Here is a 26,965-nt window from a genome sequence, read left to right as displayed (position 1 = left end):
CTCACTGTGGTTCGCTGGAGTCCCAAAGCTTTAGAAATGGCTTTATAACCTTTACCAGACTGATAGATCTCAATTACTTCTGTTCTCATTTGTTCCTGAATTTCTTTGGATTTTGGCATGATGTCTAGCTTTTGAGGTGCTTTTGGTCTACTTCTCTGTGTCAGGCAGCTCCTATTTAAGTGATTTCTTGATTGAAACAGGTGTGGCAGTAATCAGGCCTGGGGGTAGCTACGGAAATTGAACTCAGGTGTGATACACCACAGTTAGGTTATTTTTTAACAAGGGGGCAATTACTTTTTCACACAGGGCATGTAGGTTTGGATTTTTTTTCTCCCTAAATAATAAACACCATCATTTAAAAACTGCATTTTGTGTTTACTTGTATTATATTTGACTAATGGTTAAATGTGTTTGATGATCAGAAACATTTTGTGTGACAAACATGCAAAAGAATAAGAAATCAGGAAGGGAGCAAATAGTTTTTCACACCACTGTATGTGGTGACATCGACTTCTCAACTGTGACTCCGGAATAACTCCGTACGCAAGCTATATTAAGTGTCACCAATGAAGACTCGCTACACCATAATGAACAAGTACTGAAACATATCCCTACCAACGAAGTAACTTTCACCAGCGTTGCCTCCATCGTCACAGACGATCCCGCAGTTCAAGTTTAATTCCCCGAATAATTTCTTAACAGTCTTACTTCCACTGGCATGCCTCCGCATAAACTCAAAATTAAAATTGGTTCAGTCGTCATGCTTCTCAGAATCCGTCCATGGCAAGCAAGATGCACACAAGACAGAGCCACGCCCGCCAACTCACAGGGCCCCGCCCACCAACAATAATTCACTAAGCAGCCGTGCGTGCCGATGATTTCCGCACGTGTTCAGTCTCTCCTTGTGCATTCCCTGTGCAGTGAGCGAGCAAGCCAGTGAGAGAGAGACACACACACACAAAAAACACACACAGACACATGAGAGAGACACACACACACACACGAGAGAGAGGGGGCTGGACACATAAGGCAGAGAAAGCAATTAAAGAATGCACCGGGCTTGATTTTGTTTTCACTTCTGTTTACAGCGATCGGTTCGTAGTGTGCTTTGTTGCAATGTTACTTTTCTTGGTGGTTTATTACATTACGGATGTTTCAAATGTTCATTTTTTTCCCTGTGCTTAAAACTCACTAAAGTGTTTCTCAACTGTGACTCCGGAACAACTCCGTACGCGAGCTATATTAAGCGTCGCCAACAAAGACTCGCTACACCATAATGAACAAGTACTGAAACATATCCCTACCGACGAAATAACTTTCACCAGCGTTGCCTTCATCGTCACAGACGATCCTGCAGATCAACTTTCATTCCCCGAAGAATTTCTTAACAGTCTTACTCCCACTGGCATGCTCCGCATAAACTCAAACTTAACTTAAAATTGGTTCAGTCGTCCTGCTTCTCAGAAACCTCATGCCAGCAAGAAGTCTCTGTAAATGCACTAGACTGACTGTTACCAGCATTCACCGCAATGTACTAGAGTGTAAAACAATCGCAGCTGCTACCTCACAAACTATCCATATTCCCCGGATTTCCCTGACCCCATCAGATTCAAATTTGCCTTTTACTTTTACACGCAGACAATTTCCTGTTAGATTGGCCTTTGCAATGACAATTAATAAGGCGCAGGGACAAACTTTCAAAAAGATATGCCTGTGTCTGCCAAAACCAGTTTTCAGTCATGGACAATTGTATGTTGCTCTGTCCAGAGTTCCATCTTTTCATTCACTCAGTCGTATCCTCAAACCCACCCCATTTGGACAACTGTGTCTTTCAGGAAGTGTTCACCCATCAATAAATAATTATGCAGCATATGGTACGCCGTGTGTTGGCTAGTATACAATATTACTAAAAGTTTACATGAAAGGTAGTGATATGATTATAGATAAAGTGGTTAAATCAATTTATCCATATGTTTGCTAAACCTGCGTATTCCAATTTTATATGAAGTGATCATATAATATTGATTCTGTCGTAATCGGATATAAAGCAGTAAAACCAAGCATGCATTATGTGTCAACATATGGGAGCACTAAAGTACTTGTTATAATGTTCACAAAGCTTCTGCGCCACCCAGATAAAATGTTTTGTCTTTGATGTGCAAATACTCTTCTGTAGCTGACTTTGTGTGTTTCATCTCTGACGCAGCATCTCCTGCAGAGGATGCCTGGGGGAACAGGTGGTAGGCACACAGGGCCAGGTCTGAAGAATAGGGTGGGTGTGTCATGTCTTTGAATAAAAAGTTTCACAGAGCAGCCTTTGCAATGTGAACAGGAGTCTTGTTGTAAAGCAGGAGGGAGATGCTTGACAGCTTATTTTTATCCTGTTTTTTTTTTTTCCACATAACATGACTCTTTTTGTGGGTCTTTTAGGATGTATAATCAAAATGACCTACACCATTAAGATCCTAAAAAATTTTGCACATGATCTTTCCAACATTGATTTGGACCATGTATGTATCTGTGGTAATCGAGAGTCCCTACTCTTCCATTGTTTAGACTGCTGTGATGTATTGAGGTTTGAGGTCCAGTTATGAAATGCTACTTAATTAGTCGCAGTCTGAATTCTTTAGCCCGAAAATTCTCCTTGGAACACTGGATGGAGTAATGCCTCGTTTCTTGAGTCAACATTTAGGGCACCCAAGGTACATAGAGGGAACTTACTCTTGTTTAATTATTTATAAAGATTGGATTCAAATGACCCTAACTAATTTCTACAACATCTGCTTTCTCTTGCACCATCCTTATTTGATTTTGCAATATGATTCACTCCATGGTGGCAACAGTCAAACCTTTTTCTCTGAGTAAAGTCCTACCATTTTGGAATTCTGCAGTCTATCTGTGGTTCTGGTACTTGTTAGCCAGGCATGAATAAATCTCCCAAGGGTGTATTGGTCTCCAGATTTAGACAATAAGTGATAGCACGATGCTTGATTTTACAGTTTTTGTCATCTGTTTGAGATGGTTCAGAAGCAAGTAACATACAGCATAATCCAAAAATGCTGGAGACTTGTATGTCTACATGTTTTAGTAGACGAGTTAATCTTTGGCCATGTACACGATTGAACTGTAGAAATACTCCATTAGGCTCAAAATTGTTAATGCATTGGTGCTTCAGGAACAAACATCCTTTATAAAGCACCTTCCTGTAGTGAACATCAGCTTAAGGTACTTTACATGTACAGTTGCTTTGATATATTTTTGAAAATTGGAGAAAAATTAGATTAAAATTGGGTCTCCACAGATGACTTAGGATCAGAGACTGGAACAATTCTTATACTTGCTTAATCCTATTCAGGGTTGTGGGAGGCTGGAGCCTATCCTGGCAGCACTGGATGCAGGGCAGGAAGCAACCCTAGATGGGATTACAGTCCTTTTGTAGGACCCACTCATGGTACACACTCAGTTTAGAGACTTCACCTAAACTAATGTCCACCTTCTTGTGTACAGTATGTGGGAAGAGAATCCGAATACCAGTAGAAAAACTCGAGCAAACTCAAGAAATTCTTTTCAGACAATGATTGGACAAGGTAGGGCAGGAGCCCATCCTAAAATAGATTGCCACTTCATCACATGACTCTCTCAATCCCGATTTCATTGTTTAAGCAAATGTCTGAAATTTTGTAGAGTAACTAAACATACATTTGACTCTTTAATTGATTTCAGAGTTTCTACTATTGTTGCTCTATCTGCTGGATCAGTTGCAGGGTTATTATCATGGGCCGTAGCTGCAAAAAGACGTACTGCGCAGGCGCAAAAAGAGTCCGCGAGAGTCGGCTGAGGAGCCGAGAAAGGCGGACAAAAGAGGGCGAGAGAGGCGGATGAGGGGCCGCGAGAGGCGCAGGCGCAAAAAGAGTCCGCAAGAGTCGGAGAAAGGCGGAGAAAAGAGGGCGACAAAGGCGGATGAGGGGCCGCGAGTGGCGGACAAGACCACAGAAAAAAGGAGTGAGCACATACAAAAAGGAGAAATGAGGCGCAAAGTCAAACGCAGGAAAAGCACGAAACACATTGCACACGAAACTAGACCCGAAAAAAAAAAAAAAAAAAAAAAAAAGAGGCTCGCGCACAACAGCAAGGCACCCCCCCACCCCCTACAGGCACCGGACGGGACACACACCAAGAGGGGGATTCAACAAGCCCATGGAACACAAAAAAAAGAACACAAAACCACCCCACAGACCCTACAAGCGAGGGACGGGACACACACAAAGAGGGGGATTCAACAAGACACAGGAACACAAAAAGAAAGAAGACGCTCGCGCAACAACAATCCTCAACAACCCCACCCCCACCCACATCCATAAGAAGTCACACCCAAAGCCACATATTCTAAAGTGAACGTCAACACCTTCACACTAGACAGCATAGGTGTCAGCATTGGTGGATCTCCTTACAATAAAGCACTATTAACCGTTCAACTGCAGAAAAGGAAACATATTGAAACAAGTCATGAATACACGGTCACGGGTACAAAACGAAAAGGAAAGGATAACAGGAACAAACACACGAACATGAAAGAAACAACAAAATAGACGGCTATGCAGCATAGGTGGATCTCATTACCATAAGGCACTATTAACCGTTCAACCACAGAAAAGTCTCCATATTAACAGTGAGTGCAATACTCCTTATTACTTATCCATATTTCTAAAAGAAAAAATGTCTCGACTCCAAAAACGCAAAGCTCAACTACAGCTTCTAACTAACGATGTACCTAAAAGTAAAAACTTTATGAACTGCGTTAGATCCTACAATAGTTCATTTGCTTTTAGTAAATATCAGGCCACCAAAAGGCAATGGCCCATACTGCTTTCCCATATGTGCACAAATACTGCATAGCATTGGAACAGTGCACCCTGAAACAAATCAACAACGCAAATATGCACAAATCTACATCCTGTATCCACATGACGCAAACTATCAATCAAAGTGCTGCATCGCAACAGGCACGGATTCAAAACGAAACACCTCCCGTCTCAGACATACGTTAACGGCAAGGAAGGCTACAACGGGCGTCTCACACAGCACAGGCAAATCGATTACAGCTCCAAAACAACACGTCCCAAATACTACATATGCAACAACGCGCCTCTCAAACGGCACAAGCAAAACATACCCCGGAAAAATTCATTCCGATTAATGAATGTCATTTGCAATCATTGTCATTCAGTTCACTTCCCTGAAGAAACAACTGGCAATACAAGTAATACATTTAGACGTTGTTGTCAAAAGGGTCAAATTAGACTGCCTTCTTTACATTCATATACTGAATATCTACAGAAGATTCTAACTGACGATGTACCTGAAAGTGAAATCTTTATCAACTGCATTAGATCCTACAAATCGGTATCCACTATGAACATTAACGGTGGGCACTGCACGTGACATCCGTCTTCAAAAAATGTTGTTTATTGATGAATGTACAATGGCATGAAGTCACTTACTCAACACCATTCATAAACTTCTACAAACGTTTATGAATAATAATATTCGATTTGGAGGAAAGGTACTTTTATTAGGAGGAGATTTTAAACAGTGATTAGCTATTCTTCCAGATGCCATGCACTCAGCTATTGTTCAGTGCACCTTAAAATACGCAGACAATTGCCATTGCTTTCAAAAGATACAGTTAGTAAAAAAGATATGATGTCCAGAACCAGATCATAACAATTGCTTATTACAACTGAGAGATGGTACACTCACCAATACAGATGGACTTCAGCCACATATTATTACAATTCCTCAAGCCTTTATCTGCGACGACTTAGTTACAGAGAGATTTGGAACAGCAATCTCATTAGACCAAATGCCCCTTTTAACACAACGCACTATATTATGTCCAAAAAATATTAATGTGGAAAACATAAATACCCAAGTCATTCCATTTCTTCCTGGAGAGACACAACTCTTTCTAAGCTCTGACAAAGTTGACTCTGATCACGATAATGACCATCTTCATTGACCTTACAAGTTCTGACCTGGAATTACCTTTTACACTTAAACGGCGTGTACAAAGAAATTTTCCAATAAACCTTTACACTGTGCCACACACTTTATTGTTTGCTTTCTATTTGCATCATCTACACCTTCACACTATTCTATATCTCATTCATACATCACGCTCTTTGTCATTCCCAACACCAGGGGTTGGCGAGCAAAGCGAGCAGGGGGCGGAGCCCCCTAGTATTTAATATGGTGCAATGTAAAATTAGAATAAAGTAAAATTCATTTTATGTGATTGTAGTTGTAAGCTCTGTATAATTGACCCTATAATGTAGTAATGGAATAAGCAGTACAGGACATAAATGGATGGATAGCAAGCTTTTAAAACACATAAAATTCATAAAACCGGTTTTCATTTAAGGAGAAGAAAATAAACTTTAACAAGTAAGAACTCACAGGTGAGGCCTTTCCACACTTCTCCTGGAAGAACAACATCTAATAGTGGAACTAGTTATCTGGTATGTGGATACACAGGGCTGACAACCAGCCACTCCTCAAAGGGGAGAACAGAGTTTTTTCAACCTACTTAAATTTAATGGAACTTTATAAATGTTCTGTATTTCCGTTTTTATCAGTTTGCTCTTCTTTAGCTTTAGGTCTGCTTCATTTTTTTTTTCAAGTTTCCAAATTATCATCTAAATAATTGGCTGTAAATGCTGCAATTCAGGGGATAATTCTCTTCTAAGAAAGCTGGAGGTTGGTGAATGGCAGCCATACTTTTAAGGTTATTTTTCTTTTTTTATGCAATTTATTTTGCTTTTAATTTATTTTTTTTTAAACCGTATTTCAGGAGAGCTAGGCTGCAATGATTGAGGTGGTAGCCAGCCTCTCTCGCGGACCCGTCTTTCTGGCTGGGGAGACTCTGGAATGCCTCATCACATTCACTAACCCGCTGTCCCACAGGTCCACCTCTGCCAGCAGGTCTGTAACTTTTAATACTTTTGTCTTACTCAGGGATATCATATTCACTTAGAGACAATTTGGATGTTTGTTTTTATTTTGAGCCCCCAATTTGAAAATGTTTGAAGGTTTAAAAGTTTTATTTCCTGGTAGGCTCAAGTACCTAGTGCATTCCTTGCACTTGACTTCACTCTTTAAATTGATTTTCTTGTTTTCCTGTATCCACGAGTAGGAATTTTCAGCTTTGCACTTCTACTTAATTTCCTTAGTTTGTTAATCAAACTCATAATTAGTCTCTTTAGAGATGCTGTCTTTATTTTAATAATTAGTCAGGTCATGAAGTGCAGAGGTGGTGAGGTGCAAATTTGGCTATGTATTAGAATGTGTCTGTATTACATGAAAAAATAAAGAGAATTAATTAAACCCCACCCCATTAGTCCCCTGTTCTTAAGTGAAACCGGTAAAACACCTTAGGCAAGACACTGCTGGCTATTTTAAACACCACACTACAAATAATAAAGTGACTGTCTGAAGATAGAGCTAGCTTCCATTTGAAAGCTCATCTTCAACAAAAACAAGCAGCCTCATCAAGAATTCAGTTTGAATTCTCTCAGTTACTTGATGGCGTGCACTTTCTCTCTCATACATTCTTTATTTTTGTCAACAGTGAGATGCTGGCATGGGCCAGTGCCCAGATTCACTGCCAGTTTCATGCCAGTGAGAATCGAGTGATGCTACCCTCAGAAACTCCCAAGCAAGACGTGCAGGCAGAGAATGAGACTGTTCTTGTACCCAACCGAGGTGAGGGAAGAGTGGATTTGAAAGTTCCAGGCTTAATAATGTATTTTGTGAATGATTAGCAATTTAAATATTGAAAATAAATGTTTGATACACATAAGCAAACCACAAATATAAACAGGTATAAACATAAAAAGGTTCTTGGATATGTTATGCATTTTTGTTTAAGTTAATCTGTGTTTGTTTTGAATTTTCTGGTATATCTTGTTTGTTTTTCTTTTGATTGAAAAATAATTTATAAAATAAAAACAGTATGGTTGGAAAGAGATTTGCATTTAAGTTGAAATAAAATACTTTTTTTTTTTTTTTTTTAACAAGAGGTAATTTCTGATCTTTCCACATTGAAGGTTACCATATTGTTGATTTAAATGCTTCCTTATATCTTTTCAGATTTGTATTGTCAGCATGTGCCTTTTCACACTTATTCCCATTTTCAATAGTATGAGATCAGTCTAGGTCCAATCTTTTCTTAAAATGCTGGGTATGTTTTATATATAACCCTATGTTTTGAATAAATACACACATTCTCAAACCTCTTAAGGGTAATTCCATGTCAAATCATCACACTTTTGGACCTCATCGTCACAGATTTTGATGAAACTTGGCATGCTGATTGGGTCATATGAGTAACCCATGGAACTGAAATTGCACGTGTCTTGGATCAATATTAAGGGAGATTTAATCTAGCTAAGTTTGAATTTATTTTTTGGGGGATTATGACTTTGACAGGCTATATCTCCCTAAGTGTAAGTTGCACAGAAATTGTTTCCATATTTTTTTAAAGCTCTTTTCCAGCTCTATATTTTGCATAAATACTATGCTATCCCCAAAATGAAAAATGACCATGTTATGAGTGATTGATATTAAAAACTGAATAGCAAAAAAAACTTATTTTAAAATACATACATTTTTTTTTTTACTAATGCTAGCTTATAATGTGATGAACTTCTCCAGAAAATGTGGTCTTTGGTTTTTGAGTTGTTGCAGAGATATTTTTGCTTGTCTGAATCGTGCATCAAAACCACAATTCCTTACAATGCTGTTGAATAGCAGTTAGTGATCAGTGAATGGTACAGGGTTATTAGGGTTCATGAAAACTAAGACTAAAGCCAAAACTAGCAGTGAAAATATAATTTTAATTGAAATAAAAATTACAGTTAAAAATGGATAAAAAAGACAGCAATGCCAAAGTAACTAAAACAAAATAAAATTAATGGTAAAATCAAAGTAGTTTTTAGTTTTTCTCTTCAGTTTACACTTTTGACTTCTTGAGAGATGCTTGCCTACTAAAAAGGGTCTTCAATTAAGTAAATAATATTTGAGATCATGCACTCTTTTGTTGTATGTTTTCAGAAAATATAGATCAGGCCTTACCTTATAAACCTGAAAAACTAACATAAAAATGTAACTGAAACTAGATGGGCTCTTAGACCACTAGAGTGAAGAACCAAATTCAACTTTGGTGGAATCATGAATAAGTTTTGTACAGGCTGTACTGTTTAAATGGTAAGCTAAGAATGTAAGAACATAAACAATGGCTACACTCTCAATTTATACTCCATCAGAGCCTCTGATGCAGCAATTGTCTTTGCTTGATATTGTGTGTATCCATCCTGTTGCTGTCACAGGTTCAGCTACTAAAAGCATAACCTGATCTTCCATGACAATTTTATCAGGTCGGTATGGGAGATTCAGTGTAGCATAATTGGAACCTTAATGTCATTACTTATACCTGTGCTTGCAATACTATTTCATGCCAAAATGGCTGCTATGACAAAGGCCTATTAGTGACATGAAACCATGTGATGCCACCTATATGTAATGATAGATCAGCAATGACTCAAACCACAAACAAAGTTTTCTAGAGATATTCATGACATTATAAGCTAGCTTTAGTAAAACATTGACCGATTTTAAAATATAGGTTTATTTGCTATTCAGTTTTTAATATTATAATTACTCATATAACCTGATCATTTTTCATTTTGGGGATACCATAGTATTTACCCAAAGAGCTAGAAAACAGCTTTAAAACAATATGAAAACCATTTCTGTGCAACTTACATTTAGGGAGACATAGCCAGTCAAATCATAATCTCCCATCCCCGAATACGTTCAAACTTTGCTAGATTAAATCTCCCTTAATACTGATCCAAGATGTGTGCAATTTCAGTTCCATGGGTTACTCATATGACCAAATCAGCATTCTAAGTTTCATCAAAATCTGTGATGAAATTTCGTTGTCATAAGGTGTCCATGCCCAGTAATTCTTAAATTAAATAGTGACAAAACTGAGGTTCTCCTCACTGGTACAAAATCAACATTATCCAAAACTGATCATTTTTCATTTGTTATTGATAATTCCTCTGCCTCCCCTTCCCCACAGATTAAGAGTCTGGGTGTTCACCTTGATTTTCAGTCCCACATCAATAACATCTCCCAGTCTGCGTATTTCCACTTGCGTAACATTAATCATATTTGCCCCTCCCTCACTCCCCACACCACTGCTATCCTTGTTCATAGCCTTGTTACTTCTCGTTTGGATTATTGCAATTCCCTTTTTTTTTTTTTTTTTGGTCTTTCTCGCAAATCTCTTTATAAGCTTCAATTGGTCCACAATTCAGCTGTCCCCATCATTACTAGAACCCCCTCTATTCACCATATCACTCCCGTCTTACAGCAGCTTCATTGGCTTCCAGTTCAGTTCCGAATTCAATTCAAAATTCTCCTATTAACTTTTAAGGCTATCCACAACCTTGCTTCTCCATATCTGTCTGACCTCCTCCATGTTGCCATTCCCTCCCGCACCCTTAGATCCTCTTCCTCCATCCACTTGACTGTCCCCTTCGTCCATCTTACCACTATGGGGAGCAGAGCATTCAGTTGCTCTTCTCCCCAGCTTTGGAACTCACTACCATCTGAGCTTAGAAATACTGAATCATTTTCACTTTTCAAATCTAAACTTAAAACTCATTTGTTTAAGACTGCTTTTTCTCTTTGATTACAATTGCTCTGTCTGATTTTAATGTTTGTATTTTACTTTCTGTTTATAATCTGTGTTTTTTGTATTGTTCGGTGTCTTTGAGTGTTTAGAAAGGCGCCTACAAATAAATAAAATTGTCAAACCATCACAGGGCACAGAAGCACACACCCACACTTGCCCAAATTAGGACCATTTAAAGTCTCCAGTTTGCCCAAAATTCTTTTTTTTTTCACACTTTAGAGGAAAGCCAATTACAGACATTGGGAGAACATGCACACAAGAAACAAGTAGGAATGGGATTTGAATCCAAGATCCAGGATCCAAGAAACAGCAGTACTAACCACTGTGTCACTCTACTTCCTGCATCATGCATATCTGTCTCTATTCATATTCCATTGTTTGTTAATAGCTTTACTTTACTTAACTATATGCCTGGAGGTTTAACAGATAGTTCGACATGAATGCACACGTTTCATATTTTTTTACTGAAAGAGGTAGGTCTGTAAACCACAAGGGTGTCAGTTCTTACAACTGACTTATTGTATCCTCCTGAGTATGTCATTTATCATTCCAGTTGTCCATCTGTACAAATATGGACATAGTTGTACTGTATGTTTTTAAATGTTTCATAGGTTACATTGAATACAGTTAGTGTTACTTCTTCCTACCCATTTTTAGTTTTATGAGTATAATATATGGTAGAGAACAATTGAGTATACTGTTAAGTAATACAGTATTCTCATATCAAACTCTACGTCCATACCATCCCCAACCTAGCTGGAGAGCTGTGAGATTAAAATGTCTCTTAAAGATACTTAATCATCTAAAGGCCCAACATGCTTGCTTAAGGACAAAGTTAATATACTCTTGCCAAAATCTAAAGAAGATGTGGACAGTTCCTTAGAAAGTGTTGTTTCTTTAGATATACATACATTTAATTAAACCTATATTGACATTGTGAGGAGTTTGTTTTGAAGTCTTTGGACAGCAAAGGCTACATGTTTTGTTGCCACTATACTATATGGTATCCCTGCAGTAAATATAAAAGTAAAAATTATTTATTTTAAGTAGACAGCAAGGTTTCAGAGTATGTACTAGCACATTGCTGCAGTGTCAACAAAGGCAGGTTATTCTGATTGTTCTGGATCACGTGGTGAATCATTAACGATAACTGAACCTGTGACCTTAATGTTTATGGACTATATTTGTAGCCAAAGAAAAGTATTGCCTTCCAGGGCATGCTGTCCCGGCCAAATACAGAACATGAACATTGCAGTCATCCCAATATAATTACTCAATGCTTCTTAAGCTAATATTTACACAACAGTACCACAATGAGATTTAACTGCAAAGGTAACATTTTCAGACACAGTGCCAGATAACTACTCCCATGTGTCTGTAATTGACTTTTTGGAAAAAACATTTCATAATATTTGTGTGATAACCTGGCCTGTTAGCCAGATTTTACATTTGCATCCATGTCCTTTATTATTGTATATTTGGCTAATTCTTTATTGAAGGTGTTTTGCAAGGTCAGTATTCATTACAGATGTGCGCAGATATATTTTTGGAGTATAGGTAGGTTAAGTGACTTGCTCAGGGTCACACAGTTAGTAATATGCAAAATATAAAAGTGAACTTGCACTGAAATTTCATTAAAAGTGTTTGATTAATTAAAACGTACAGTGTATGTTTTGTGAGGCTGATATGAAGAACTACGTCATTCAGGGTTAATTTACACATTAAATGGGGCAAGTGAAGTGACTGTGTTACACAGAAATATAACAAATTGGCATGGCTTGGTTAGTTTAGTGTCGTGTTACAGAAAGACTCATTTGTCTTGATTTCTATGGTTACAATGTAAGAGTCCACAGATACGACAGTTTAATTCCGAATGGAAGAAGATGCTCCCTGGGGGCTAAAAAAATATGTTCATAGTAGTCTCAAGTAATACTAAATGAAAAAGTGTACACAATATCAGGTTACAGCCCCCAAGCTAGGCTGGTGTGAACTGGACAGAGTTGAGGCTGCATTCTCACTATTGCATTCAGAGAATGCATTTCCGGTTGTTTTCATTTCTAAAGATTCCTTATTCCTTTTCCAGTGCATTATTCTATTAAGGTGCAGTTAATGAATGTAGGTACCGTATTGGTTTTGTAATGGATTTAATTATTTGTTTTCCTTTCTTTAAAAAGCCTTTTCTATCATGGCAGGGGATCTATGTCCTTCAAACTTGATCATTCATCACATATGGTAGTAGGCTAATACATATGTAACAGTTATTTTACTAAGCCCTCATACTGTATTTGCTTAATTTTCTGAGTTAAATTGCCCATATACTCTGCAGGTACCTGGTGCATTAGGTTTCTTTCATCGAAGTAGTCAACTTGACACAACACATACTTTTTATTTCACATGAGCGGAAAAAAGAGAATTAACACTGTCATACTATTACTGTTTTTAAAGCACCATATATGAAATATAAGTGGCTGGCCAAAATACTGTATATTATATACAAATTTACATTTACAATTATGACCTTGTCTTTTAACATAAAGTGAAAAATTGATGCAATTCTCATATTTCTTAGATTAATGTGTTTCTGTGAACTGTAAATGAAACTAACATGCTTATCCAAGGCATTGTTTTGGAGCCTTTCCCAACAATCATCAGGTGCAAGACAGGCACTATACCTGGACAGGACGCCTGTCCATCACAGGGTGAATACACACACAACCCACTCGCATGCACACGTTAGGGCCAACTTAGCAAAGCTAATTCACCTAACCTGCATATCTTTAGACGGTGGACCCACACGGTCACTTAGAGGACATACAAATTAAATCATATTATGTGATATCATCTACTGTTAAATTCTGTAATATTTTTATTTTACTATTATACTGTATTGTACTGAGGATTATTTGTGTATTGTATTGTGTTGACTCCCTTCTTTTTGAACCCACTGCACACCCAACCCATCTGGAAAGGGGTCTCTCTTTGAACTGCATTTCCCAAGGTTTTTTTTTTTTTTTTTTTTTTTAACCCTACTAGGGTGTTTTGTTTTTTTTTGGGGGGGGGGGGGGGGGGTGTTTCCTTGTCTTCCTTCTTAGGGTGTCAAGGCCCGGGGGCTGTCAAAGGGCAGGGCCTGTTAAAGCCCATTTCTGCACTTCTTGTGTGATTTTGGGCTATACAAAAATAAATTGTATTGTATGCAAAACCCATGCTGGAACCCTGTTTACTGTGAGGCAGTAGCACTGTCACCGCACCACTATGCCAAATTAAGGCAAACCACAAAAATACAAAATAAAGAAAAAAAATTATGGGGTCATTTAAACAACATGTCCTTTTACATGTATGTTTATTCAAGGGCTTGTACATTTATGAAACAGAATTTTGACTTATTTAAATACTAGTACCCCATGACCCTGTGTTCGGATTCAGCGGGTTGGAAAATGGATGGATGGATAAATACTAGTAAAGTCTCTACATTGACTGCCTGCCAGGTACAGGATGATGTTTAAAGTGTTTGTTTTTAAAGCACTAAGTAATCTGGCTCCTCAGTATATTTCACATCTCCTCATCAATATTCTTCCTCCAGAGCACGTAGGTCATCTTACCAAATTCTTTTATCAATGCCACATTCAGGCCTTGTAAAGAAAGGTGATCAGGCTTTTTCAGTGACTTCTCCAAAACTCTGGAATGAGTTACCTATATTTGTCAGAACTGCTTCTATGGTGCTAACATTTAAATCCCATTTAAAGACTCCTCTTTTTCTTGGTCATTTGGAGACACTGAATAATGTTTTTGCATTGGTTTGGCTTGGAAGTCATTATGCTTTTTAAGCTTTGAGGTTTGAAGACCAAATTGTAATGTCTTTGTTAGTTCTATTTAGTGTTTTTATGTCACAGTTTTATTTTTGTTTTGCTTTGTATAGCACTTTGATGCAGAGGTTTTAAATGTGCTTTATAAATTGATTTTGATTTGATACCAGTTCCCAGTGTCCAGTCATTTATTTTACCGTTTGTACATCGCAATCAATCAAACATCATTTTCCATTAGTTGTTTTACAAAGGAACAAAGAGATGGGAGTCAAAGGGTGTGAGGAACAACCTGTAAGGAGAATGGTTCAACATCTACCAACCAATGTAAAATAACAATGCATGCATGGTGCTTGCAGAATACATTCTGGCATTATCATGCCACCCATGGGGGTGGTTCAGGTTGTTTCGTATAAATGGCCTACTGCAGCTATTCTACCTTACAACAATAATCACTTTATGCCTGACTGTGTGCATCTCCAAAGTGATGTTCATAATAGTAAATGTTTCATTTACACCCTGTGATGGTCAAACGCATAACCACACACAGTTTATTCACGACTTATCCTATAGAAACAAATCAAAATAACCATCTAAAATGATCAGATTTGTTACTTTACTGTTTGAAATACTGTTGTGTAAACCTTGGCATTTTTGTTTAGACCTTTAAAAAGGCTAAGGTCAAATGATCCCTGCCGAGAGCATGATATTAGTGGAGTTCGGCTACTCTGAGGCTCAAAGGTTTCACATTATTGTATTAATTTTGGCAGTATTAATAATCAAATGAACTACTTAAAGTTTTCATTGTAAAAACTTTCAACTAAAGTTCTGTGATAATACTTCCATTATTGCATTGCTGTGTACTCCCACGACAAAGCATATCAATTCTCAGATTTGCACTGTAGTGAGAACCTGCAATGTCTGCCTCAGAAGCAGTCTCCTTACATTGTTGAGCTAATAGAACTTCTTGTCTCGGCCAGCTGTCACAGGTTCACAAATGACCCGACAGTGCAAATCTGTGAAGTAAGATGTTTCGCGGTACAAGTCCTCAGCAATACACTTGGTTAGATTTCAGGGCCCAGATAAAATGTCTTATAAAATGTCTGTTTTTATTTGAGGGCTCTGTATTACCAACATGTATTGTTTCAGAAATTTCTAATAAAGATAGAGGCTCTGTGTGGCCCTTTTGGATGAAGATTCTTTAGATTAGTGGATTTCAGCCTTTATGGCCTCGGGACCTATTCACTCCCTTCGTGAATAATGCAAAATAAGCAAAAACCAGGGGTGCTAGAGGTTGTCCTCCTTGGTGAAATGAACACTGTGAGAAATGACATCACGCAGCGATGCCAGTCCCTTTTAACTGTGAGCAAGTAAGTCTGTGAATTTTTTTTTTATTTTTGGTGTGTTTGCGCTTTGTAACCCACCAACAACAACCCATGACCCAAAGTTTGAGAAAGACTGGTTTAGAGTACCCTTCTGTAGTCATATCCCTGGAGTGCAAGTTTTTCTTATCTTCACAGGCACCTTGATGAGCCTATCAAAGTGAAATGTGAACCCAACACTTTTTGCCCCCTACACAGGCATACCATCCAGGTGATTAAAGTTAGATGGTAACTGAAGTCGCAATTCCAGCTCTGCTCCGTGCCTCTGCTTCTAGGCTTTCAGTTCAAGATTTGAGAGATCTAATGAAGCTTACAATTAATGCAAATAAATGAAAGGTAATGGATCAGTGCAGGACAAACCAAATGGTGGAAACAAAGGTGCTCAGCAATTCTTCCTGAGGAACTGCATCTCTGTGCTTTCGAAAGTTGATTATTCATTTATCAGAAAGGGCTTCACTTTTTTCAACATTTTTAAGGATAGAAGTGGTGCCTTGTAGGAGACACCACCTTATATATATATATATTCAGTAGAGCAATTCATTTTTACAGATTATATTTGGCATGTTTAGTCTAATAGAATAATGGGGTCTTGTCGCAACTCACTATATGTTTCTATATGTAAAAAGCTGTAAACTTCACCAAATGAAAAGCTCTCAGTTCATGCTTATTGCTTACAATGATGATGATTTTTTTTTGTCTCACAGGTGAACGTGGACAGTGCTTTCTTGCCACTCCTCCAAAAATCCTTTTCTGTGATCTACGGCTGGACCCCGGGGAATCCAAATCATGTAAGTATAATCGCGCTGCACATAGAGACAGGTCAAATTTCCCACTGTCCCTTTTATTTGACAATGTTCTGAACAGAAGACTTTTGACATACAGGGTTTTGTTGTGTCTGTAACTATTCTTTAGTTTTTAGCATTTGCTGCTGTACAAATTGAATACATTAAACACAAATACATTAAAATAAGGCATTTCTTGTGTTAAACTACAGTTGTCTGGAAGTGTGATACTTAATATGAAGATAAAAATCTTGCTACAGAATCAGCATGTGCACTTTGTAATGTGCTCTAAAAAAAGGTGTGATAGTTTTAAAATAAAATCGAATACAAAACTAGGCCATGTGCTTATGGAGGCTAAATTTAAATTCACAGCATTGCACAAACGTGTAACCAGAGAACATTGTTCAGTTCAGAAGTGTTACAAAAAAATAAAATTAAAAATCCACCTACTTTTCTCACCTAGAGCTGTAATTTTTAGATGTTGCAGACCAATATTTAATTATGTGAAATGAAATGGTAAGATCATACCTTGTTAAACAACATTATTGTTTAATAATTATTCAAAAGTTTTCACCGATTTAATCTTGTGAAAAGATCCAAGTTCTCCCAATAGAACCTATGATCCTACAAACCATGGAATAGCTGTATGAGTAACTCCATTACATGGCTAATGGGAAATAAAACATGAATAATAAAACGGAGAATAAAAAAATCAGACAACTACTGAATATGACACCTTGTTTCTTTGCAAATATTTTTTTAAATGGTCCATTTCAGTGTGAATGTACTGCTTCTCCATAAGATAATTGTTAGTTTGAAAATTTCAAAGGGAGAACACTTAACATTCAAAAAGATAAAGACAAATGGTGTCAAAGCCTAAACCACATTTTATACAATGAACTAAGAGCTAAGACTAAAGGCATTGTCACATTATATGACTTTTCCAGCGATTTTCATTTATATTATTTAGCAAGCTGAGGCAGTCTCTGTGATGTTAGGCATACCCAATGACTCATTTAAACCAGTCTGCGACTCGTCCCACAAAATTCAAACAATTTTGACGTTGCCTTAAGTTATAGGGGCAGGCTCAGTTGTGTGAGAATTGAGAACCTATGAGGTTTCAGTCAAAAGTGCATTGTATATAATGAAGCTACAAGGAATAAGGAAGACCATGCAAACAGAAGAGAGACTTGTTTGTCCGATGTCTTGTGTTTTACGTAACACGACATAATGGAAAAAATGGGGGAGGGGGGTGGGGGAAAGAGGCTAAGATTGTGGCTGAACTCGCCGTACCTGTTAACCCTTAGCTCAGGAACCAACTCTTGTCAGGCAACATGTAATTGACTGTCACAGAAAAGGGCAAGATCATGATATTTTGGAGATATGAAACTGCTGAAAAGTCATACTAGAGCTGTGCACTGTGGATTCAAGAAGGTTTACTGATCATACAGTATGTAACCTCCTGGCTTGTACTCCTCATTGGCTGATTCGAAAAATGGCATTCATGATTGTTGAAGGGCGGCACAGAGGTGCAGTGGTAGCGCTGCTGCCTCGCAGTTAGGAGTCCCGGGTTTACTTCCCGAGTCCACCCTGCTTGCAGTTTGCATGTTCTCCCTGTGTCTGCGTGGGTTTCCTCCGGGTGCTTCGGTTTCCTCCCACAGTCCAAAGACATGTAGGTTATGTGTACTGGCGATCCTAAATTGTCCCTAGTATGTGCTTGGTGTGTGGGTGTGTGGGCTGGCGCCCTGCCCGGGGTTTGTTTCCTGCCTTGAGCCCTGTGTTGGCTGGGATTGGCTCCAGCAGACCACCATGACCCTGTAATTAGGATATAGCGGCTTGGATAATGGATGGATGGATGATTGTTGAATGGAAAAGACTTGAAAACTATTGGACTGATAGTGTAACAATTTCATTACTGATAGAATTGGGCTTCTGACACTTTTTTTTTTTTATTATTTCTTGGAATAAACATTAGTGGTAACATGTTGAAAATATAGCACTCAAATTTCTGAGCATGTTTACATCTTTTTTCCTTTTGTTATTTTCAGGGCTATTTTTACGGTCCTTATTATCCTAATAAGCAAACCACTTGTTTGGGTGAATGAAATGGATAAACATTAGAAGTGAATGACTTAGTGACTTAATGATTAGAGCTGCTTTCCTCATCTCCAGGGAAGTGTCTCTGAACCCAAGTGTGCTTCTCTAGTTTTGTCCCACTTCCCAATGACCTACAGATTTGACTTAGTTCTGATGCACAATTAGCCTATTGTGAATAAATGAGAGTGTGCCTGTAAGCAGGCCAGTCACAATTGTATGCCTGTGAAAATTATTAAAATCAGAATCTGTATAAACTAACCCTAGTCAGTACCTGTCCAGCATAGGGCAAGTAGGTAGTAATTATAAATTTGCTGATGTATGTACAGTAATCCCTCGCTATATCGCGCTTCGACATTCGCGGCTTCACTCTATTGCGGATTTTATATGTAAGCATATTTAAAGATATATCGCAGATTTTTTGCTGGTTTGCGGATTTCTGCAGACAATGGGTCTTTTCATTTCTGGTACATGCTTCCTCAGTTGGTTTGCCCAGTTGATTTCATACAAGGGACGCTATTGGCAGATGGCTGAGAAGCTACCCAACCAGAGCGCGTATTACGTATTAAATAAAACTCCTCAAATATATTGTGAGCACGGGGGCTGTTCGCACCCCCAGAGGATACGGCCGCTCCTCAAGAAACGTTGAAAGATTACCTTCACATTGCTGCCATCCTTGCTGGGCTTACATGTGGCTGCTTTGTAAAGCGACATGCTTCCCTCACTGTGCTTCGCATACTTAAAAGATCAAACAGCACATATTGATTTTTGATTGTTTACTTTTCTCTCTCTCTTGCTCTGACATTCTCTGCTCCTGACGGAGGGGATGTGAGCAAGGGGGCTGTTCGCACCCCTATACAATACGGACGCTCGTCTAAAAATGCTGAAAGATTATCTTCATATTGTTCCCTTCCTTGCAGCTGCTTTGTCCGGCGGTGCTTCGCATACTTAACAGCTAAACAGCCCTATTGATTTTTGATTGTTTGCTTTTTTCTCTCTCACTCTCTCTGACATTCTCTGCTCCTGACGCGCACTCCTTTGAAGAGGAAGATATGTTTGCATTCTTTTAATTGTGAGACGGAACTGTCATCTCTGTCTTGTCATGGAGCACAGTTTAAACTTTTGAAAAAGAGACAAATGTTTGACTGCAGTGTTTGAATAAAGTTCCTGTATCTCTACAACCTCCTGTGTTTCTGTGCAAATCTGTGACCCAAGCATGGCAATGTAAAAATAACCATATAAACATATGGTTTCTACTTCGCGGATTTTCACCTTTCGTGGGGGTTTCTGGAACGCAACCCCCGTGATCGAGGAGGGATTACTGTAATGACAAATTTCCCTGCACTCTTCTTTTTAGATTCCTACCGAGAAACTGTACCAGTTGAGGGGCCCCCGTCCTTCCGGGGCCAGTCAGTGAAGTATGTCTATAAGTTAACTATTGGCTGCCAGAGGGTTAATTCTCCAATCAAACTTCTACGTGTCCCCTTCCGGGTTTTGGTGGTGCACGGTAAGTATAGCTGGGGAACAAAGTACCTGCGGGCAGAACTAAAATTGTACACCAGTGACACTGGGATACCCTTCAATCCCCTCCCAATATTTTGCCTGTAATCTTCTGATTACACGCTTGAGCAGCCCAGGTAGTGTCTCACTTAGACATAATATTATCATGACATGCTGCAACCTTGCTCTTATAAATGCCATGTGGGATTGTCCATCATCCCATCCAGGAGGAAACATAATCCCTTTCCAGGAAGCAAGGCTGAAGCGGAAGAACTAGAATGGACTGGCGTACTGACCAGGTTGGGTATTGATTTCTTACCAGAAACGGAGGTCAGAATAATGGAAGGACTAGGGGAATTAGCCTTTTCAGAGCATATACTCCCCCAACACGCTAGTGGACAGTGCTCTTATGTCACTGCTCAATTAGGGCATGCTGGGAGAGCCCTGGTGTATTCCATGGATACCGCCGGTGGAGGTACAATGGTAAACTGTCCCTACTTTGTAGAAACATCTGCCTGACCCTGAAGTACCTCCTCCAGACGTTTCTCAAACACCGGAGGTACTTCCAGGGTCCTGCTTAAAAGGATCCCTTTGCCTCACCTTGGGGAGTTAGAGTCCGGAGTTAGAGGACAACACTTGCATGAAGAAAGAGGAAGAAGAATAAGGATTCGCCACCCCATTATGTACTGTGATGTGTGGAACAATTCCTGAGCACATGTAAAGGCACTTGAGAGAAATTTAAAAATCATTGCATTTGAACCAGTGACTGTGTTTGTATCAGTTGTGTCCAGGGTTTGGGGCTTAGTGATGCCCCCTGTCATCCACACTCTGTATTTGTGTTGTGTTGAGAGAAATGTTAAAACCTAATTTGTGGCAGGATAAATTGACTCTTTGTACACTCAAACAAGTTACTAATTATTGAAGGCTAGTTTCATCACAATTAAATAAGCTGTTTATAGGATGCCTATCAAGGTGAAGATTATCTAAAACAAAGAAAAATTGTATAGCGCCCTGTATGTTCTTTAAACATGTATTGAAACTGTTTTTCTATGTTGAGACTTGTTTGGGAATTTAAAGGTGGTAGTTAATCCTCTACAATACTACTTTATAGTTCATCCAAAGACCCAAACTGCATGGCAGACATCTAATCCCAGCAAAACATACCTCTTATCTTCTCCTAGAGTCTTCTTGTACATTTTGAGTGAGTCAGCCTGTCCGATAGCTGTTTGACACTTCAGCACTGCAGCTCCCTCTTTCCTTTGCTTGTTCTCTGTTCATACAGGTGTGGAAGATACTCAGTTTCATCATGATGAAGCAGTAGCACCTTCAAATCCTTTTTTGGAGGAGGAAGAAGGAACCAAGAAGGACTCCCGTCTGGTGGAGCTTGCCACCGAAATGCTGATGATGGCCACATCCCGCAGGAGTCAACGTGAGTATAGGCCATAAGACAAAGCACTGTTGCAGTGTGCACCCCTAGTCCGTTGTGGCCAGCTGTGTTTTTCTCTTTTTGGGATTTTCAAATCAGTGTCTCTTTTCTTGCAGATCTGTTCAACATCACCAATGCCCGGGGAAAAGTGGGAAAATTCTGTATCTTTAAAACAATATATAGAATTGGAGAAGATATTGTGGGGACCTTTGACTTCTCTGAAGGAGATATTCCTTGTCTGCAGGTTAGATTATACCATATTTACAGTATAATCTATAAATATTATATGTGGACAGTCTATTTCCTTTAGTTAGAAATAGGTTTTTCAATTTATTTGGTTGAGTACTAGACCTATTACTGCCTTAAGAACTGCTTGTTTAGACTCACAAATGCATAACTGCCCAACTTCTCAGAAATGTTAACATTTTTACGTTACCAGTTAATTTGTGTTTATAATTCTGTCCTTTGTTACTGACTCTCTCAATTTTTTTTGCAGTTTTCAGTCAGTCTACAGAGTGAAGAGCATGTCCTTGAAAAGTACCAGCGACGCCCCAATCAACCAGCTTCTCTCACTGCTCATGCTCGACATCAGGAGTCCTGTCTTCACACTGCATCCACACATTTCTGCCTTCCAATACCACTGAGTGCTACACCAGGATTCAGCACTGACATTGGTAACTAATTTAATTGCCTTTACTATGTCTGGTAATACTAGGGTTTTGTACCGTGTTAGCCATTATGAATGTAGTGAGAAATCAAGCAAAATGACACCTTTTATTGGCTAACTAAAAAGATTTACAATATGCAAGCTTTCGAGGCACCTCAGGCCCCTTCTTCAGGCAAGATGTACTCATTATATCTTGCCTGAAGAAGGGGCCTGAGTTGCCTCAAAAGGTTGCATATTGTAATCTTTTTAGTTAGCCAATAAAATGTGTCATTTTGCTTGACTTCTCATTATGTCTAGTAAATGATACTATACTTACTGGTCAACAGGAGTCCCATTTCTATGTAAAATTTTAACAAGTTTTGGTGTGTTTATATGTGTATGTGAGTGGATATATACACACGTGGAAATTCCATTTAGTAAAACTGGCACAATGCTACATTGCTAGAATAGGAACAAAGTGGAAGTAAAAATAGGTAAAGCAGGTCTATATCTTATCTTAATATTAGGATTGTAGACTATACCATTTCTATTAAAGGCAAAAACTTTACACCTAGCAAAGATATTGTCCATGTTATGAGAAGTGTAATTTTTTTAAATATATAAGGAGTCTAGTCATTAACTGTAGGGTGAAACTGTCTGTTCAAATGGGCTGTAGAATTACTTTTGACAATACTGGGTAAATCCTTCATCTTGCAGTAGTCTTGCAGCAAAATGCTTTGCACCACAACATACACAAGTGCTATTTAAAGGTGCACAACTTTCTCTGATAACAGTAGATTCATTAGCTAGAACATTGTAGGCAAAGTAATAAGAGGTGGCAATGAGAGCAGCAGTCATCTACCCTGTATTCACCAAACATGGTAGCCCATGTATCCCTCTTTCTTTGTACTTTTTGTTATCTTTGTTTATCTGACATTTCAGCTCGTCTCTTTTTTCATTCCTTTGTTTTTTAATGTTATTCTTATGTTCTAATCACTCTTCATCTGAAGAACAAATGGAAACCATATGTTTTGTTGTTTTAGATATGGTATGTGTGTGTGTGTATTACATATATTATATAATGTAATATTATATAATATACACACACACACACATATACATTCATGTGAAAAAGTAAGTACACCCCATGAAAACTGTTGACTTTTCCACCATATTTGAACAGGCAAACATCAGATCTTCTTGCAAGCAGTACCTACAGGGTAAAGGTGGTTTACTTGAATAATTGACAACATAAAAACTGACATGCTGTATTCATTTTCTTAATCTAAATGAACAAAAATCAGATGTGTTACATGAAAAAGTAAGCCCACTCCTACATTTATCACCACTTTAAATCCATAAAATTAGAATCGGGTGTTCTAGATGAGTTGCCAGTTATTAGAGCATCCTTAGGGAATCTGAAGGTGGATCTGACTGTCTTATTTAAACCATATTTAAAGAGAGTCTGGTGTTCTCCTCTTTACTATTGAAATGTGTTGTGTCATCAAGATCAAAAGAGCTCACTAAAGCCCTCAGAAAGAGGTTAGTGGATGCCTACGAGTTTGGTAGAAGATTTAAAAAGATTTCCAAATCATCAGAAATTAGTCAAATCACTGTAAAGAAAGTCATTTGCAAATAGCACAGATGTCAAATAACTGCTAATTTGGACCAGCGAATTCAACCCTACTGCTGACTGTTAGATACTAAAAAGTCCTCAAGAACCCCAAAATTTCATTGCAGGATCTCCAGGTAACCCTTGAACAGCTGGTGTCCAAGTGCATGCATATACAGTCAGAAAGAGGTTATACAGATTTGACCTGCATGCGAGGTGTGCCATGAAAAACCCTTTGCTATCCAAAAAGAACATTAGAGCACAAAAAGAACATTAGAGCAAAGGTACATTTCGCAATAGGCAAAGACCAGACCTGCTGGTCAGATGAATCAAAGATAGAATTGTTTGCCCACAGTAACAGTAGACATGTTTGGTGCAAACTGAAGATAGCATTTAAGAAGAACCTCATACAAATTATAAATCATGGTAGAGGAAGTGTTCTAATTCACGGTTGCTTTGCTATCTCAGGGCCTGGGTGGTTTGCATCATTGACTCAATGTGCTTGAGGAGTATGTGAGGCCATCTGTCTGAAAGTTGAAGTTGAATTGGAAATGGAATAATTTTCCGAAGCACAATAGCAAATCCACCTAGGATTAGCTCGAAAAGAACAAATGGAGGGTTATGGACTGGCCTAGTCAAAGCAGTGATTTGAATCCTATTGAAATGATGTGCAGTGATTTAAAATGGGCAGAGCATACAAGAAAACCCACAACCATATTGCAAATGAAGGAATTTTGCATGAAGGAGTGATATAGGAGACTTCTGGGCAGTTATGCAAAATGCCTCCCAGAGGTGTTTTCTTCTAAACCGGGGCAATACTTTCTTCATTAAGTGGGTCAACTTAAATGTAAAAAAATGAGTAGACTTCTCTGATTTAAGATTTATTTAGCAAGAGAGGAGAACAATCTATAGTTAAGATATTTTAGATAAGATTACTGTCCAACAAAGTCTTTTGAAGTTTCTGATGAGTTTCTCAATACAATATGGATCTGTTGTCAGGTTGTCTATGTCAGTCGAGAGATGCAAGACATTGTTGGACAGTTATCTTATCAAAAGATCTTAACTATACATTGTTGTCCTCTCTTGCTAAATGAATCTTAGCCTGAAGAGGTCTATTAATTTTTTACATTTAAGATGTCTCACTTAAAGGTTTTCCAATGCTGTATCTGTGCCTATATAAACACAGGGAACTCCAGTTTCTGTATTACAGTCTGCCTAAAGAAGGGGCCTGAGTTGCCTCAAAAGCTTGCATATTGTAATCTTTTTAGTTAGCCAATAAAACTTGTCATTTTGTTGGACTTCTCATTGCAACGTGAACAGTGATTTCCTGCTACCTTCATCTGACTACAAATGATGCTGCTATAACCACGACCAGGAAGAAGCTTTTTATGATACACAGGGTTACACTATCATGTTTCACCTTGTGTCATTTTGCATTACATCCATAATGGCTAACACGGTACAACATCCTACTACTTCAAATTTATAGAAAACACCTAACTTCAAAACACAGTTTTGCGTGGCAAATACATATATACCTTGTTTATGAAAAAAATGCTAAACTTCTCATTTAGTCGAGTGGGATTTTTGTTCCCTCTGAGTTTCACGATGATATTTCTATGCTAAATCGGAGGGCGGAGGTAATGGTGAGGTAGTGGGGGTTCCCACTTGGAGTATTGATCAGGATGTTATTTGTAAATTAGAAATGAGAATGGGGGAGGTATTGGGGGAATGTGGTTAGATGCTGTAGCCTCAAAAAGGTTAGAGAAGGTTATGCCAGTATGCCAAGACAAACCGTGAAATAAAGCTTGCATGCTGTACACCTACTTTAAGCACTGGGTTTAAAAACAAATGTTGGCCAGTGAAAGTTATTTTTTGTTTTGAATTAAAAAAATCAAGTAATGCACAGTTTGTAACACTTTACATTTTATGATAAGTAACTAAATACCATGTATAGTTACCTTTTGGAAGTAATGAGTAATGTAACAAAGTTACGTTCCCCAACACTGGTAGTTAGACAAGGTATTACTAAGGTAACTTCATTGTAAATGTGCTGTAACATGACAGAATTTAATATAAAGTGCCATCCTAAAACATCTTGCATGTTTGTACTGTGCACTTACCCTAAGTTCTTGTCAATAAGCCGCGGCTTATCTAAGGAAAAAAGTTGTGAAAATGAAAAAATAGAATATCGGCTTATACATAAGTCCGGCTTATACATCCATCGCGGGGGTTGCGTTCCAGAGCCACCCGCGAAATAAGAATATCCGCGAAGTAGAAACCATATGTTTATATGGTTATTTTTATATTGTCATGCTTGGGTCACAGATTTGCGCAGAAACACAGGAGGTTGTAGAGAGACAGGAACGTTATTCAAACACTGCAAACAAACATTTGTCTCTTTTTCAAAAGTTTAAACTGTGCTTCATGACAAGACAGAGATGACAGTTCTGTCTCACAATTAAAAGAATGCAAACATATCTTCCTTTTCAAAGGAGTGCAAAGCAAGCAGTCAAAAAAAAAATCAATAGGGTTTTTTGGCTTTTAAGTATGCGAAGCACCGCCGGTACAAAGCTGTTGAAGGCGGCAGCTCACACCCCCTCTGTCAGGAGCAGGAAGAGAGAGGAAGAGAGAGAGAGAGAGAGAGACAGATAAAAAAAATCAATACGTGCCCTTTGAGCTTTTAAGTATGCGAAGCTCCGTGCAGCATTTCTTTCAGGAAGCAGCTGCACACAGCCCCCCTGCTCACACCCCCCTACGTCAGCGCAAGAGAGAGAGAGAGAGAGAAAGTAAGCTGGATAGCTTCTCAGCCATCTGCCAATAGCGTCCCTTGTATGAAATCAACTGGGCAAACCAACTGAGGAAGCATTTACCAGAAATTAAAAGACCCATTGTCCGCAGAAATCCGCGATATATATTTAAATATGCTTACATATAAAATCACAATTTAAATGACCGCTA

The 26,965-nt window shown here is 38.4% G+C and overlaps 1 protein-coding gene across 2 annotated transcripts in view; it reads left to right on the top strand.

The window, feature by feature from the left end:
• rgp1 (GP1 homolog, RAB6A GEF complex partner 1) overlaps positions 1–26,965 on the top strand; it is a 37,130-nt gene that overhangs the window by 9,110 nt on the left and 1,055 nt on the right. For both annotated transcript variants that reach the window (XM_028801425.2, XM_028801426.2), the window contains exons 2-8: positions 6,851–6,981; positions 7,628–7,761; positions 16,649–16,732; positions 20,178–20,327; positions 21,603–21,749; positions 21,863–21,990; positions 22,243–22,420. In XM_028801425.2, coding sequence (XP_028657258.1) covers positions 6,866–6,981; positions 7,628–7,761; positions 16,649–16,732; positions 20,178–20,327; positions 21,603–21,749; positions 21,863–21,990; positions 22,243–22,420 — 937 coding nt within the window. In that variant the 5' untranslated portion in view covers positions 6,851–6,865. The remainder of the gene's footprint in view (positions 1–6,850; positions 6,982–7,627; positions 7,762–16,648; positions 16,733–20,177; positions 20,328–21,602; positions 21,750–21,862; positions 21,991–22,242; positions 22,421–26,965) is intronic.

Source organism: Erpetoichthys calabaricus, chromosome 5 (genome assembly GCF_900747795.2).
Source record: "Erpetoichthys calabaricus chromosome 5, fErpCal1.3, whole genome shotgun sequence".
Classification (NCBI taxonomy): Eukaryota; Metazoa; Chordata; class Cladistia; order Polypteriformes; family Polypteridae; genus Erpetoichthys; species Erpetoichthys calabaricus.
This window is presented reverse-complemented; position numbering and strand designations above follow the sequence as displayed.